The 16,202-nt window shown below is 37.9% G+C and overlaps 1 protein-coding gene across 8 annotated transcripts in view; it reads left to right on the forward strand.

The window, feature by feature from the left end:
- The window catches only part of kcnc1a (potassium voltage-gated channel, Shaw-related subfamily, member 1a), a 61,472-nt gene that overhangs the window by 34,888 nt on the left and 10,382 nt on the right, over positions 1-16,202 (forward strand). For 5 of the 8 annotated variants that reach the window (XR_012382476.1, XM_005168894.6, XM_005168893.6 and 2 more), the window contains 1 exon segment: positions 3,468-4,401. Coding sequence is in view for 6 of the 8 variants with exons in the window: in XM_005168894.6 (XP_005168951.1) it covers positions 3,468-4,401 (934 nt within the window). In the remaining 2 variants the exon portion in view is untranslated. 8 annotated transcript variants of the gene reach the window in all.

Genomic DNA, 16,202 nt, shown 5'->3' on the forward strand with positions numbered 1-16,202 from the left:
TATTACAATGTGGAAAAGTTGAAATTTTATCTGCTACCATTCACTGCTCCTTTTACAGTAGACTACACTGTAAAAATATATGACAATAAATCATGACAACAACAGTTTTTATGTTACTTTAACTTGATCCTAATAAAAAAAATGATTTGATTCCACTAAACAATTTAGGCTGTCAGAATGTTTTACAGTGTAAAGTAGTCAACAATTAAAGAGGATCAAAAAAGTTTTTCAAAATTGTTCTAAGACAAGAAAGGGTGTTGTTGAATAGTTTCAGGACACTTTGATGAAAGCTGATGATCTGCTTCAAATGTTGACTAGTGTGGATTCTGAAATTGTAAGTTGAGCTGGGGTGTTGCTGCATTGAGGTTCACCTCAGAGTTTAGATGTGTTGCTCAGACGTGTGGTCTTGGTGTAAGACGTCATGCGTGGGACTTGCTGTAGGAGGTTTGCACAAGGCCATGTTATGCGGACCATTCTGCTCACCTGTAAAGAAAAGGAAGAACACGCTAGCAGGCAGAGAACTCATTGTACTTCAATAATATTAATATACTGTGAAATTGAAAAGAAAATCTTGGCAGGACAGCTTGAGGATGTATTCTTGAGGTTGTTTTAAAGGAAAGAACAGTTGCACAGGGTCAAATTTCCTTTTATGATTTACAAATTCATTTTTCCATTCTAAAACTAATTAGAATACACAGTGTAATGTATAGGATACCATATTGGGTGTAGTAGTTGTGACATCATTCTGGTTTGTGACTTCTTCTGTTACAGCACTTGTGGTAACTGATGCTGAAGTGATTGATTAGCTCAAGTTTCTTTCAGAGAGGAGTAATGGAGCAACAGTCCACATTTATTTAGTTGAGGTAGTGTGAGACTGTTAGGGCATAAAAAGGAGAAACAAACTACAAAATATTGTTTGGCATAGAGTATCATTAAACTGCAAGGAGAATGAATGAGTCAGAGAAGGAATGATCGGATGTGAGAAAAAGAAAATGTGATCCAGATCCTATGTTGTTGTCGAACAACAGACTGAGGCATAAATGCCATTAAACATAAGGACATCCTTTTTATTTTATTTTATACTTTTCCAAATGAACCCACCTTCTGTTGACATCAAAAACACCACAGACGTGCTGCTCTGTTGGGTTAGACTTGTTCTTTTGGTTGCCATTCTGTTAACTTTTCTGTTTGTGTGTGTGTTCACTGTTAAGAGCTGTTTACATTTAAAATAGCTGCCAAGTTTTTCCTTATTGGATTTTATAGATTATAAACAATACTTCTTCTATACTCTGGTCAGATCGTTTGTCAGGCAAAATCCCCACATGATCAACTCTGCCATTCAAATGGCTCTGTAATTTTTTAAACAATTTAATATGTGTATTCTGCAAGTATGTATCAAACAGTCCAAAAATATCAATTAAAACTTTTAAAATGGCACACAATAATATAAAATATGAAAATTAAAGTTTTATTTAAAACAGTGATAAATACAAAATATTTGTCAGCAAATCTGTATGAGGGGCGAGGCAGTAGCGCAGTAGGTAGTGCTGTCGCCTCACAGCAAGAAGGTCGCTGGTTCGAACCTCGGTTCAGTTGGCGTTTCTGTGTGGAGATTGCATGTTCTCCCTTCGTATGGGTTTCCTCCGGGTGCTCTGGTTTCCCCCACAGTCCAAAGACATGCGGTACAGGTAAATTGGGTAGGCTAAATTGTCCGTATGATTTACAAAGAAACTTGTGATATTAAAAAAAAAAAATAGATTTGAAAACATTACAAAAAAAAAAAAATTTGTAAAAAAATCATCTCTAGACTAAGAGTTATTTTCTAATCAAAGCCTATACAAATTGGGTCATAAATGGTGAAGAGCAAATGTACATTCCTGCAATGTCAGGGGCTATTAACAAAACCATGTGTAAAAGCAAATGTGAGGCATGACACCAGTGTTACCAGATATAACAGACTTGTTAATGCCCAAAATATTACATTAATATTTTATTTAATTTTAATTGATTTAAATCGACATTAACCTAGCTACTTTAACTGTCTTAATTTTAACCATACAGCATGGAACACCAGCAGCCACAGAACCACAACATAACCAGATAACATCAAAACACTGCCCCCTCTAACCCACAAACTGCATTACCTACACTACACGTTAAAGTATGTTTTACTTTCGAAATGGGGTGTAAATTCATCCTATTTGGCATTTTAATTTAGTTTGAACATAATTAGGTGCTGCTTGTCAAGCAGACAACGCTTTATGTTTGTTCTTGCTATTCAGGAACCACCACCGACCCTTATGATACAAGTTTGCTTATGGAGAAAATTAAAAAGCGATGTAGTGTTTGGCTGCTCTGCATCAGTCTACTTATATCACTAAAACATGTACACTATCAGTCAACAATTTGAAGCTGTTCTTTTTTTTAAAGAAAACCGTTCTGTTCATCAAGGTGGCATTTATTAAATGTAAAAAAAAAAATTAATTGTTAAATATTTATTAATTTTAAATAACTGCTTTCTTATTGTATCTAGTTTCAAATCTAATTATTACTCCAGTTATTATTCCTTTGATAACTTTTACCATTAATGATATTATTAATAATGATAATAATAATAATATTAGAGTGAATTTCTGAAGGGGCATCACTGTGGCGCAGTGGTTAGCACGATGGCCTCACAGCAAGGATGTTGCTGGTTGCTGTACTCCCCATGTTCACATGGGTTCACCTCCGAGGGCACCGGTTTCCCACACAAGTCCAAAGACATGCAGTATAGGTGAATTGGGTAAGCTCAATTGTCCGTAGTGTGTGTGTATGGGTGTTTCCCAGTGATGGGAAACAGCTGCAGCTGAAACAGGGAAACAGGGAATCTGCTGTGTAAAACATATGCTGATTAAGTTAGCGGTTCATTCCACTGTGGTGACCCCTGATTAATAAAGGGACTAAGCCGAAAGGAAAATGAATGAAGGAATTTCTGAAGGATCATCTGTCTCTTAGGACTGCAGTAATGAAGCTGAAAATGAATTATAAAATCACTGGAATAAATGATTAAATTAAATGATAAACTAGTTTTGAACAGTTATAATGCAATAACATTTCACAATTGTACAGTTTGTACTGTCTTTTTGATGACATTAATGCAGCTTTGGTGAGCAGGATTAGCTTATTTTAAAACATTTAAATATCCTACTGACCCTAAACTTTTGACTAATAGTGTACTGTATATCTATATAAAGAGTTCTTGTTGCGAGATCCTCAGTGCAACTGTGGCATCCTGAAAAATGTTTTCAACTAGAAACACTGTATGTATGCCTGTTAAAATAGTGTCTTCATTTGAAATAACAAACTTGAGCACACAATATGTGTACAGCCCCCAAGGAAAGCTGCTTTTGGATGTAAACAAAGGGCTTTTTAAATGAATATTGCTTTACTTGCTGATTTCGTCTCTCTCTCTTTCTCTCCTGCAGTGGGTGGCGTTTGCATCGCTGTTCTTCATTCTGGTTTCCATAACCACATTCTGCCTGGAGACGCACGAGGCCTTCAACCCCATCATTAACCGCACATATGTGAACACTCAAGACAACACCTCAAGGTTTCACCTGGAGACAGAGACGGTGGTCTACCTAACCTACATTGAGGGAGTGTGTGTGGTGTGGTTCACCTTTGAGTTCCTCATGCGTGTCACCTTCTGTCCAGACAAAAAAAAGTTCATCAAAAACACCTTAAATATTATCGATTTTGTGGCCATCCTGCCATTTTACCTGGAGGTAGGCCTGAGTGGGCTGTCCTCTTCTGAAGCCAAGGATGTTCTGGGTTTCCTCAGAGTGGTGCGGTTTGTTCGGATCCTCCGAATCTTCAAGCTGACTCGCCACTTTGTGGGACTGCGTGTATTGGGACACACTCTCCGCGCCAGCACCAATGAGTTCCTCCTGCTCATCATCTTTCTTGCTCTCGGAGTGCTAATCTTCGCCACCATGATCTACTACGCCGAACGAATCGGCGCCAATCCTAATGATCCACGTGCCAGCGAGCACACCCACTTTAAAAACATTCCCATTGGCTTCTGGTGGGCTGTCGTGACCATGACCACGTTGGGATATGGAGACATGTATCCTCAGACTTGGTCAGGTATGTTAGTGGGCGCATTGTGTGCTTTGGCTGGTGTGTTAACCATCGCCATGCCTGTGCCCGTCATCGTCAATAACTTTGGGATGTACTACTCTCTAGCCATGGCTAAGCAGAAGCTACCAAAGAAAAAGAACAAGCATATTCCCCGTGCCCCTCAGCTGGGCTCAGCAAACTACTGTAAGTCTGCCATGAACTCGCCCCACCACAGCCCACAAATCAGCGAACACTGCGCTCTTGCTGCCCAAGAGGAGATTTTAGAAATGAACAGAGCAGGTAAGGACACTTGTTTCAGTGTTTTCCCTCTGAATTAATAGCAGAGAAATGTGATTTAACCTTTTCTTTCCTTCCACCTCACCGTGTTTCTAGACCTGCCTGAAATCACACATGTAACCTGTTTTCAAAATCTCATTTGGGAATCGTTCAAATACAGCTCAACCATCTGGAGACATTATAAAATCACATCACGCTGCATTCTGTTCCGTCTCTTTAGAAAAACGCACAGAGAAACAAACACACATCTTCACCATGGTTGCATAACGACCAATGCCCTATGCAATCTTTTGCATGTCTATATGTTTTTCCATTCGACTCCTGCGAGGATACATTTCATCCACCCAGATAAACAGTGGCACGCTCATTCAATAGCTTACTCTTGATTTTGTCTATCAGCTTGTCTTAAATACACACTGCTTGTATGTCAGTATGCAATAATTATTAGTTTGCTTTTGGGAGGTTATCCAACATTTGATGGTATGGCTTTAAGTAAGTAGCTATGCGTGAATATTCTTGCTCAAGGGATTGGTTAACCAAAAAAGGAAAATTCTCTCATTAATAATATTAATAATAATTAATAATTCCTTACATTTATCATTTATATAGCACTTTTTTAGAAACACAAAGCGCTTTACACAATAGGGAAAGAGGGGGGGGGGGGGTAATCTCCTTATCCACCACCAGTGAGCAACATCCACCTAAATGACGCGACGGCACCCATATTGCGCCAGACAGCTCACCACACACCAGCTGATTGGTGGAGAGAAGACAGAGTGATGAAGCCAATTATGATATGGGGATGGTTAGGAGGCCATGATGGACAGAGACCAGTGGGTAAATTTGGCCAGGATGCTACAGGATGCTGGGATTTTTAATAATCACAGAGAGTCAGAACCTCTGTTTAAGATCTCATCCAGAAGACAGCGCTCACTGAACTATTAATTTACAATCACGTCACGTATATGACTTTCTTTCTTCAGATAAACAATCAAACACACCATTTCACAAACCACTTTTGTAGTTTACGTTTTTAAAGTAGAGATGCTCAAAACACAAGAGGTTACATTAGTATCTGTCAGTAGGAATCAAACCACTGTTTTCAGCATTGGAGTTGGTTGCTGCTACAGTATGCTCAAAATGCACCTACATCACTAGATGCCCTGTGTTATGTGATCTCCCATCTGGGTCACGGAACAAGTGTAGCCCCTCTGGTTCCACTTGAGCAGCTAAATGCAGGATTCACACTGTATATCCAGCATGAGAGCCCGGTACATTAACAAGAATAACACAGGGGCACAGGGGTTCCCAAACTTCTCCTTATGAAGAGCCAAAAACCAAACTAGATTGAGGCTAGTGGGCCAAAGGAAAGTTTAGTTGCCATGGGCAATTTCCTTACTTATTTAATATTTAACCTCCTATAGGGCTTAGTGGCCACATCCATGGACAGCACATTTTAGCTCTTAAGGGGCTATTTAAAATACTTTCAATGTTTATATTTTGTTACAGACATACAGTGTCATTATGCAACTGTTGTGCAGCATATGAACTGTTTAAAAAGGGGAATTTTTTTTTGTTTTTACTCATTTATAGTCAATACATGTTCAAAAAAAAAACTATGTTAGATATGCATTACAAAAAAATCAGAAAAAAAGTTTTTTAAATTCAGACCACGAGTCCACATATATGGACATAATTCTTTTCTGAAAGTAAATCATATTAAAAGATGATACTAAGGTTTTTATTCTTATTTGGTTCCAGTAAGCCCTTAAGGCTTAAACTTCTTAGGCCTTAAGAAGTTAAAGTATTTAATAACTAGTTTTTTCCTTGATTTGTTCACCGATCTGTCAAGTGTCATTGTTTACATTTTTTAAAAATCAGATTCATTTACAACATTTCATTGAAATATTTTATTTCAGTTTTTTTTTTTTTTTTTTTTTGTAGCTCAGCAATGAAACAAACAAAAAAAGGTTATATCAAATTAAAAATGACGATCTCTTTTAAAGGCATTCGCCCCAACCCTCTCCATCTTTCTCACTATCTTCTCAGATGGGATGGTGGGCCAAATCAAAGGTTACAATGGGCCAACTTTGGCTCATGGGCCCTACTTTGGGCATCTCTGTTCTAGTGTCTGTTGCAAGTGAGCTTTTTTGAGATCAAGGGAGTGAAGTTTACTGGCACAGGTCTAACTATAGCCTATGGAGTGCATCAATGCAGATTCCCAATACATTGACAGCTCATTTGAGTGTTATAGTAGATTTGTGGTTAAATTACAAAGTGAAAAAAACCCTGAATTTGCTGCCTCTCCACCAAGCACTCTCGTGCAGTATGCAGAGGACACAGTGAGAGGGCCGGACTAACATAAATAAGATATATGTCAAACCACTCCATCCCTTCTCAGCATTCTTACCATGAGTAAGTGGTGGTGAGTGCCTTCATTTGAAGCACTCATTTAGAGATTGTATAGATGGATCTGAGAGAAGTGAAGAGATGGACTTGATAGCTGTGTCTGTTCAGACTGGGTACAAAATCTCTTATTAGTCTATGAGAGTAATTGTGTCATTGACTCCTTGATAAGTCTGACTGGAGGGAATTCTCATGGTGTAAATGGCATAATTACATCCCTGCGACGAATAATGTGGAATATAACCCACGTGTTTTCAAGACATTTGATGTCAAGGATACCCCGGATAGTGTAATTCATGTAAAGCTATAGATAAAAAGGCCCTGCCCTTTACTCAATATTATGTTTCGGTTATATTAACATACTGAAATTAAACTCTCAGCAACTTCTGGCTGACACCTTCATTAAAGTATTGCTTTACACGTATATAAGGCATGTAACACTAATGTTTATTTGCTTTTCTTTTGTGAAATTGATTCATTTTATCAATATCAATATAGAGAAATAAGAAAAAGTATCACAGTAATCATAACGCTGTTTCGACTGTACACTACCTGACAAAAGTCTTGTCGATCCCAGTTGTAAGAACAACACAAAATAACTTGACTTTTAGTTGATCATTTAGAAAAGTGGCAGAAGGTCGGTTTTTGCAATGAATCATCTGTTGAACTGCATCTCAATCATCACAAATACCGGACCCAAAATTCTCACAGAAATCAGTCAAGTTTTGTGAAGGAAGAATCATGGTTTGGGGTTACATTCAGTATCGGGGCATGTGAGAGATCTGCAGAGAGGATGGCAACATCGACAGCCTGAGGTATCAAGACATTTGTGCTGCCCATTACATTACAAACCACAGGAGAGGGCAAATTCTGAATTCTTCAGCAGGATAACACTCCTCCTCATACTTCAGCCTCCACATCAAAGTTTCTAAAAGCAAAGAAGGTCAAGGTGCTCCAGGAATGGCCAGCCCAGTCATCAGACATGAACATTATTGAGCATGTCTGGAGTAAGTTGAAGGAGAAGGCATTGAAGATGAATCCAAAAAATCTTGATGAACTCTGGGAGTCCTGCAAGAACGCTTTCTTTGCCATTCCAGATGACCTTATTCATACGTTTTTTGAGTCATTGCAGAGATGTATGGATGCAGTCCTCCGAGCTCATAGGAGTCATACACAATATTGGTTCTTTTTCCACTCCACCATGACTTTGTATTCTATACTGGATATTATTTCTGTTAAGTAACAAGAGTTTTGTCAAAGCAAAGTTAGACCTTACTGTCCTAATTAAATAATTTAAAAATCAAATCAGGATTATATTATATTTTGGTAAAATAAGCATAATCTTGAGGCCTTATAAGCCACTTCTGATACCAAAATGATCAACTAGAAGTCAAGTTATTCTTTGTTGTTCCTAAAACATGGATAGACTTTTCTCGGGTAGTGTACACTAGAGTTTTTAGAGCAGATTTCTGATGGATCAATTAAGACTGAAGACTGCTGATTATTTAGCCTTGTACGGTGTACCCCTATAAAACTTTTATATATTTAAAAAGTTATTTCACAATATTTTTATATAATACAATTAAAATCAATAAAAACCAACATACATCTAGACCAAATGAATGCTAGAAAACATGTTAAAAAAGTAAAACAAAACATAAAATGTCTACATTTTCTGTAGACCCCTGTTTGAAAACTCCTGAGTTAATCCGATTCCTGTGTCTGAACAGTGATATCAGTGGACCATAGTTCTCAGGGTCATCCTATTGTTATGAGAGTTTGTGCCAAGCACTGAACCGTGACAACTCACTCAATGAATAATGATACTATTAGCAACAAACTCAAGTATGTCAGATATGTGTTTGTTTAGTCATCCCTCCTGTGTTTACATACGTGATCTTACTGTCAGTGATCATGGTTAACCGTTGACATTAAGTGAAAGGATGGGTTATGCCTTCTGTTTTCACACAATCTCTTTATTATTTCATTCTCTGTGTTTTTACACTGCACTAGAGCCTGTTGCTATGGCAACAGTGTCCAAGCAACCGCACAATAGGAATCGCGCTCTGCAATGAGCTGCAGTCATTCACTCTCCTCGCACGACTCCTTTGCAAACGCACACACACACCCTGTACGATGGTCTGAGGATGAATGTAGGATAAATCAATACAAAGTCTACTGTTAATTGGCACACTGTTTTCAGGGATAAAATGTTTTTCAGGCATTCATCTGCTCCATCTGTATTGTTTAGATGAGAGTGAGACACATAATGGATAAAGAATCCAATTAAATGCTAGTCGCCGTGTCCATAAAGCATACTCTGTACATTAAGCTTTCAGTTTCCTCTCGTTTACTCACTCTCTCTTTAGCGCAGTCTCTCTTGTAATGAGTTTACAGATGGCACAAAGGCCTTGATTATCAGCTCCATCCATTTGACTTTGGGCAGAGAACCGTAAGATTCACCAGCACATAGAGCGAAAGCATCTGTTGAATTGGCCACGGTTGCAGAGAAGCACGGCAAACACTCCGCAGCTCCATGATACACACACACATACACACACACAATCACTGTTAGAGGTGAGTCAACATTCTGTCCTCCATAGACGGTGCCTATATCCATCCCTGTCGTATAGTTATTTCTAATTCTGAGGTCTCCTGAGAAATACGAGTTGTGTAATTATCATTATGCTCTTGGCCCTGCTTTTTATTCTAAACGCTCCACTCACACTTAACACAGCCAGCATAATGGTATTTTAAGAGCTGCTCCTGCTCTCTCTGTAAACTGTGGCATTCACACATTTACAGATAACAGAGAATGTAAATATTGTAATATGTATCATTATAATATCTGCCTTTGCTATATGTATATACAGGTTGATGGGAAAGTTTCGCATATTTGCATAAGAATTTAAATTAAAGGTAACACTTTAGTTTAAGTATTAATCTCACTATTAACTACTGGCTTATTACATGCTTAAGATGTTGTTTAGGATAGGTATGATCTAATTCCTCAGCCCTAATCCGACTCAATACCTAAACTCAAACTACTACTTTACTCACTCATTCATTCATTTTCCTTTGGCTAAGTCCCTTTATTCATCAAAGATAACCACAGTTGAATAACCAGCCAATCTATTTAGCATATGTTTCACACAGCGAATGCCCTTCCAGCTGCAACCAATCTCTGGGAAACACCCAAACACTCTCGCATTCACTACGGTCAAATTAGTTTACTCAATTCACCGACAGCACATGCCTTTGGACTGTGGTGGAAACCGGAGCAGCACCCAGAGAAAACACTCAAGAACACAGGGAGAACACGCAAACTCCACACAGAAATGCCAACTGACTCAGCTGCGACTCAAACCAGCGACCTTCTTGCTGTAAGGCGACAGTGCTAACCACTGAGCAATAGTGTCACCCAACTACTACTTTAATAACTATTAAAAATAATTGGTACTTTATTGAGTTAAAACTTATTAGTTAATGGATAAAATAAAGTGTGACCAAACTAAAGTGTTACTTTTTTGAAAATCACGTACTGTATGTACAAATTTCCCTGTGCTTTTAAGGGTTGCTGTCTGGTTCCTCTGGTAACAGCAAACAAGTTTTAAGGAAAACCACTTGTAGTTATAAGAAAAACAGAAAGTTATGAGAGAATATTCATGTTTTAGGTGATCCGTGCCTTTAACACATGGCTGAATTAGGTATATTCAGCCTGCAGTCGTGTATTACTGTAAATGAGTAGTTTTTCTCAAAATTGTCATTTACTAGGTAGTTTTAAAAATTTTTGCATTTTTACTTTCCCTTGAGTACATTTTGAGTGCTGTATTGGTACTTTTACTCCACTACTTTCCTTCAACCTGCAGCCAATTCAATTCAATTCAATTCAGCTTTATTTGTATAGCGCTTTTACAATGTAGATTGTGTCAAAGCAGCTTCACATAAATGGTCATAGTAACTGGAACAGTGTGGTTCAGGTTTTAGTGTTTAAGTTCAGTTCAGTTCAGTTTAGCTCTGTTCAGTGTGATTTAATCATTACTGAGAGTTCAAACACTGAAGAGCAAATTCATCGATGCGTAGCTCTACCAATCCTGAACCATGCGAGGCAGTGGCGACAGCGGAGAGGGAAAAAAAACTTCACCTGATGGGAGTGAAGAAAAAAAACCTTGAGAGAACCAGACTCAGTTGGGCACGACCATTTTAATTTCTCCGCTGGCCAAAAGTCTTGTGCAGAACTTCATTCGCCGTGGTTTATGCTGGAAGATGGCCTCAATGAAGACTCGTCTGTCCCTGGAGCGTCGCTGGAATCAGACTCATGTTCTCCACTCCCCACGACCATCAGCGCAGCAGCAGCTCAGGATATGGCCTGGTCCCGGATATGGAATCCTTGGGATCATCACGTCGCTGGTCTTGGATCCAATCAGTGACTCCGCCTAATCTGAGGACCTCGGGATGAGTATCCCCAGGTGAAAATAGAGAATAAAGAGAATAATTAGCGTAGCTGCTGTTCATAGTGTATATAAGCAAGATGTAGAAGCCAGTGTGGAACCCGCTAGGTGATGCATTGAGTGTATGCTTTACTAAACAGATAGGTCTTTAATCTAGTTTTGAACTGGGAGAGTGTGTCTGAGCCTCGGACATTACCAGGAAGGCTATTCCAGAGTGTAGGAGCCATGAAAGAGAAGGCTCGACCTCCTTTACTTGATTTTGCTATTCTAGGTACTACCAGAAGCCCTGAATTTTGAGATCTTAAGGAGCGAGTTGGTTTGTAGCGAGACAGAAGGTTGGTTAGATAAACAGGAGCTAGATTATTTAGAGCTTTATAGGTGAGAAGTAATATTTTAAATTCAATACGAAATTTAACAGGCAGCCAGTGTAAGGAGGATAAAATTGGGGTTATATGATCATATTTTCTAGACCTGGTCAGAACTCTGGCTGCTGCATTTTGTACTAATTGAAGTTTGTTAATAGAGGATGCTGGGCAGCCAGCAAATAGAGCATTACAGTAATCCAGTCTCGAAGTCATAAAAGCATGGACTAGCTTTTCTGCATCTGAGATGGATAGCATATTTCGTAATTTAGCGATATTTCTCAGATGAAAGAAGGCAGTTTTTGTGACATGGGATATATGGTTTTTAAAAGTTAGATTGCTGTCTAATATGACACCCAGATCTTTTATAGTAGAGCTAAAGCTAAAGCAGCCACTACTTTATTTTATCCTGTTTATGGGGATTTGACAAATCAGTCCAGTGATTCCTGTCCAAGGTAAATCGCATCAAAACAAACGACCTCAAGACATGACCCAATTGACGCAGCCGAGGCTCGATCCAGTGACCTTCTTGCTGTGCGGTGCTGTGAGGCAGCGCTATCCACTGCGCCACCAATAATATGTTATTCATATTAGCTTTTTTAAAAACTGGATAACGCTGAGGAGGGAGCTGGAAGTGAGGGGGTTGATGAAGAGAAAGAAGGATTTGAAGAGCAGAAATAGCAGTGAAGAAGTAGGGCAGGAGCAGCAGAGCCCCAGCAGATCTGTCCTTTACAGAGCTCTACCTCTCACATGTAAATAACAGTCAATGTGTGTGTGTGTGTGTGTGTGTGTGTTTAAACTCAGCAGCTTCTCATTCACACATAAATACAGCTGGATATTACTGCTTGAGCAGACAAAAACAGTCTGCAACTTGAAGCCAGATTTTTTTTTCTCCTCACTCTAAAATAGCCGTAAGATAATTTATACAACTTATATTGTGTTTAATAAGATATATAGCCTATAGAAGTGGTCTAAATTTATCTCAGCTCTAGGAAAACATTGTTTTTTATTCAAATATAATGTTACATTGATGTATATTTTCTAAGAATAGTTAGAATAAATAATTTACACTACTGTATGTGAACACACATATTGTTTACATGGGTAAGAGCTAGGTTTAGGGGTAGTATTAGTTAATCATTCATTCATTCATTTTCTTTATCGGCTTAGTCCCTTTATTAATCCAGGGTTGCCACAGCGGAATGAACCACCAACTTATCCAGCAAGTTTTTATGCAGCGGATGCCCTTCCAGCCGCAACCCATCTTTGGGAAACATCCACACACACACACACACACTGATACACTACGGACAATTTAGCCTACCCAATTCACCTGTACCGCATGTCTTTGGACTGTGGGGGAAACCGGAGCACCCGGAGGAAACCCACACGAAGGCAGGGAGAACATGCAAACTCCACTCAGAAACGCCAACTGAGCCGAGATTCAAACCAGCGACCTTCTTGCTGTGAGGCGACAGCACTACCTACTGCGCCAATGCCTCGCCTTAGTTAATCAGTTTATACAATAAATATATGATAAATGCAAAACAGGACTGTATACTTTTAGATGTGCTCCGCATTTCAGTTCATTTTTAATAACATTTTTGAGGAATGCACAAGAGGTAAGACCACAAATCAAACACAATGCAAGTCAATGAATTGAATAAATTATTATATCTTAGGCGTTGTAAATTAGTTCACCCTTTTTCCTTTTTTTCTGTTGATTACCTCATACCTTAACTCAGGTTTAGTGTTTTCCTTTTTCGTGAAAACATGTTCCACATACTTTGATTGTTTGATAAAACTTGTGGAGTCATTATGAGCAAATGTTGCCTTCGAACATCACTTTTGGCCAGTATATTCCACTTTAATAGACAGAACTGAATGGAGGATCATCTTCAGATGAGTTTTGATGTTTGATACATTGCCTAGCTGAAAAAAAAATTGCTACCATTTCATATTTCCATATATTTCAGACTTTTTAACAAGTAATAAATTATTTATGTGCTCGACAGACATCTCAAATGTTTCTGCGACAGCTGCTAAATCCAGAATGCAGCAAAGACTAACTCAGTTATTAGAATATGGAACATAAAAATATCAACTGATACTAATTCCTAATCTTTCTGCTAATACATTTTACACTAAAAGATTTACATTTTACAATATTGATTTTATTTCTGCTAAACTTGCTCATTCTTTTTTTAAATGAGGAGACGCCTAAGCTAAAATATTTCAGACTGAAATATTACTTGAACTTTTGTTTATCAGAGTACAATAATAGTTGAGTCATTTTTAAAATAACCACGGTGGAGAAAGAAGGTTTTTTTTGTTTTGCCTGCAGGATGAAAGAGAAACAGAAACAATGGTAGAGAGAGTCAGAGGAATGCCTGTTCATCAAACTATTCATAAAGATGAGTCATATCATCCTTTCTCCTGTTTACAGACTCTCCATCAGCCTTGAATCACTTCACTACTTTTTTTCTAGTGTGTGTGTGTGCGTGCATGTTTTTAAGTATCGGTGTGCCATTTGCTCATACTGTAAATGTGCACACATGATGAATAAACACATACAAATTCAATGCATATATCTTCAGCCTTGAGATTTCTTAGAATCCACTTATTTCGCAGTTGCAGATTTGTACATGTTGAACTGGTTAAATAAAAAGGCTTAATATTTTAAATAATTTAAAGTGCACCAATTATAATAAAATCACATTTATAAGGGGTTTAAACAGTTGTGAGTGAACAGTGTGTGAATATAGCCAGCTTCTAATGGTAAACATTTATTAATTCCATTTGTTTCATTATCTTACTTGATAAAAATAGTCTTTAAAACGGCTTTCTCCCTTTGTACATGACATTTGAGAGAATGGAAAGCATAAACACCACTGAGTGAGAAGCAGCTGTCTGCCATTAGTTTTCCTCTGCTGAAGATAATGTCAGTGTATTCTATGATTATAAAAGTGGAGTTAATGAACACTGTAATCTCCATAAGCCCCTTTTACACATTCAGACCTTTTCCGGAAAATTATCGACAACTTTTTGAAAATATTGGTACATTTTTTGGGCAATTTTCCGGAAAGAGAAGTTGTAACATTACCAGTAATTTGCTGGAATGCTGCTCTGTGTGAGCGCAGAAGGAAAATTGCAGAAAAGAGCGTGTTTACGATTAGAACAGACTGACGTGAGACGTCAACTCCAGCCCACCAGAACATTCAGACGCACTCACATCTGCGCTGTTTATAAAAATAAAAGCCTTTGAATATTTTTCCAGACACATTTAGCTGCTAGATGTTAGTCAGTTAACGTCTCTATGTTCCTTCTTAATGCCAACTATGTACAAATGTATCGATAAAATGCTTATCATAAATCGCTGTTTGTTTATCTTCAAGCTCTGATTCAGTTGCTTGATGCATGTGCAGAAGTGCTTCGGTGAGCTCCAGCACACACACATATTACGTACATCTCGACATGTGAAAGTGTTCCTCCATATGCCTCATCGAAATTGTTCACAATACTCATCTTTCTACAAAATTTGTAATCTAGTTAAACGTGTAAACATTTAGCTGCAGTTCACACTTCTGCATTCGAATGTCTCTGGGACAAAGCAGCTGCATAAATGCTAAAGCTTTATAAAAGTGAAACTATCAACAAAAGCCCGACCTCTTCTATATTTACAAATACAAGCGCAGCCGTTTAGAGCTTATGGGTAATGATGTCAGAATTTACCAGTATTTTGGAATGGATGTGTGAACAGTCTTTTCCGGAAAAATTCCAGAATGTTCTAGCTTTTTTTAAATTTACCATTAAAGTCCTTCCGGAAACTATTTACCTGTATCACTGTGTAAAAGGGGCAATAGACTGCCTTCTGCTGAGACACTTCTGTTTTTACATTTTTTCACAGAGATATCGTTAGTCCTGTTTAGAATCTGCCAGTATTCTGATGCATATGCATTTGTAGCTCCAGTCTCTTTTGAAAATTGCAAATTCTCATTTAAATTAAAAGGAACAGTCTCAAAAATGGCAAAATTAGGATCAAAGCCTTAAAGGGGCTGTTTCCAAGCTGAAACGTCACATATACTTGTCAAAATGGTCATAATAAGTAATCATTTAAAACAATAAATGAAAAGTTATTTTCAAATCCAGCCAATATTCGGAGTGGCTGGTTTTGACTGAACTAAACAACAGTAATATAGGCAAGATAAATGTCATTTTAAAGTTGGAGTCAGGTTTGGGCAATCTAAAAAGATAACAATTCAATTTATTTTAAATAGGAAAACTAGTGAATAATCTGGAACTAGTTGCAACAAAATAACTAGTTGAAGATATCTTTATATTATTATTTTTTACAGCGTATCAGTATGTATTCATATGGACTGTTTATTTTAGTATAATGAGTGAAAAATGAAAAATAGCTTGGGCTGTATCATAAAGTATTAGAAAAGTGGTTAATTTGACTCAATATCTTTACTGTATCTGAAGTCTTCTGTAGCGTTGAGTGGAAACACAGACAGTCTGGTGCATTCATCAGAGTAATAAAAGATGTGCTGATGTCATTCTTTTGAAACTTTACAACAAATTA

Source organism: Danio rerio, chromosome 7 (assembly GCF_049306965.1).
Source record: "Danio rerio strain Tuebingen ecotype United States chromosome 7, GRCz12tu, whole genome shotgun sequence".
NCBI classification, from domain to species: domain Eukaryota; kingdom Metazoa; phylum Chordata; class Actinopteri; order Cypriniformes; family Danionidae; genus Danio; species Danio rerio.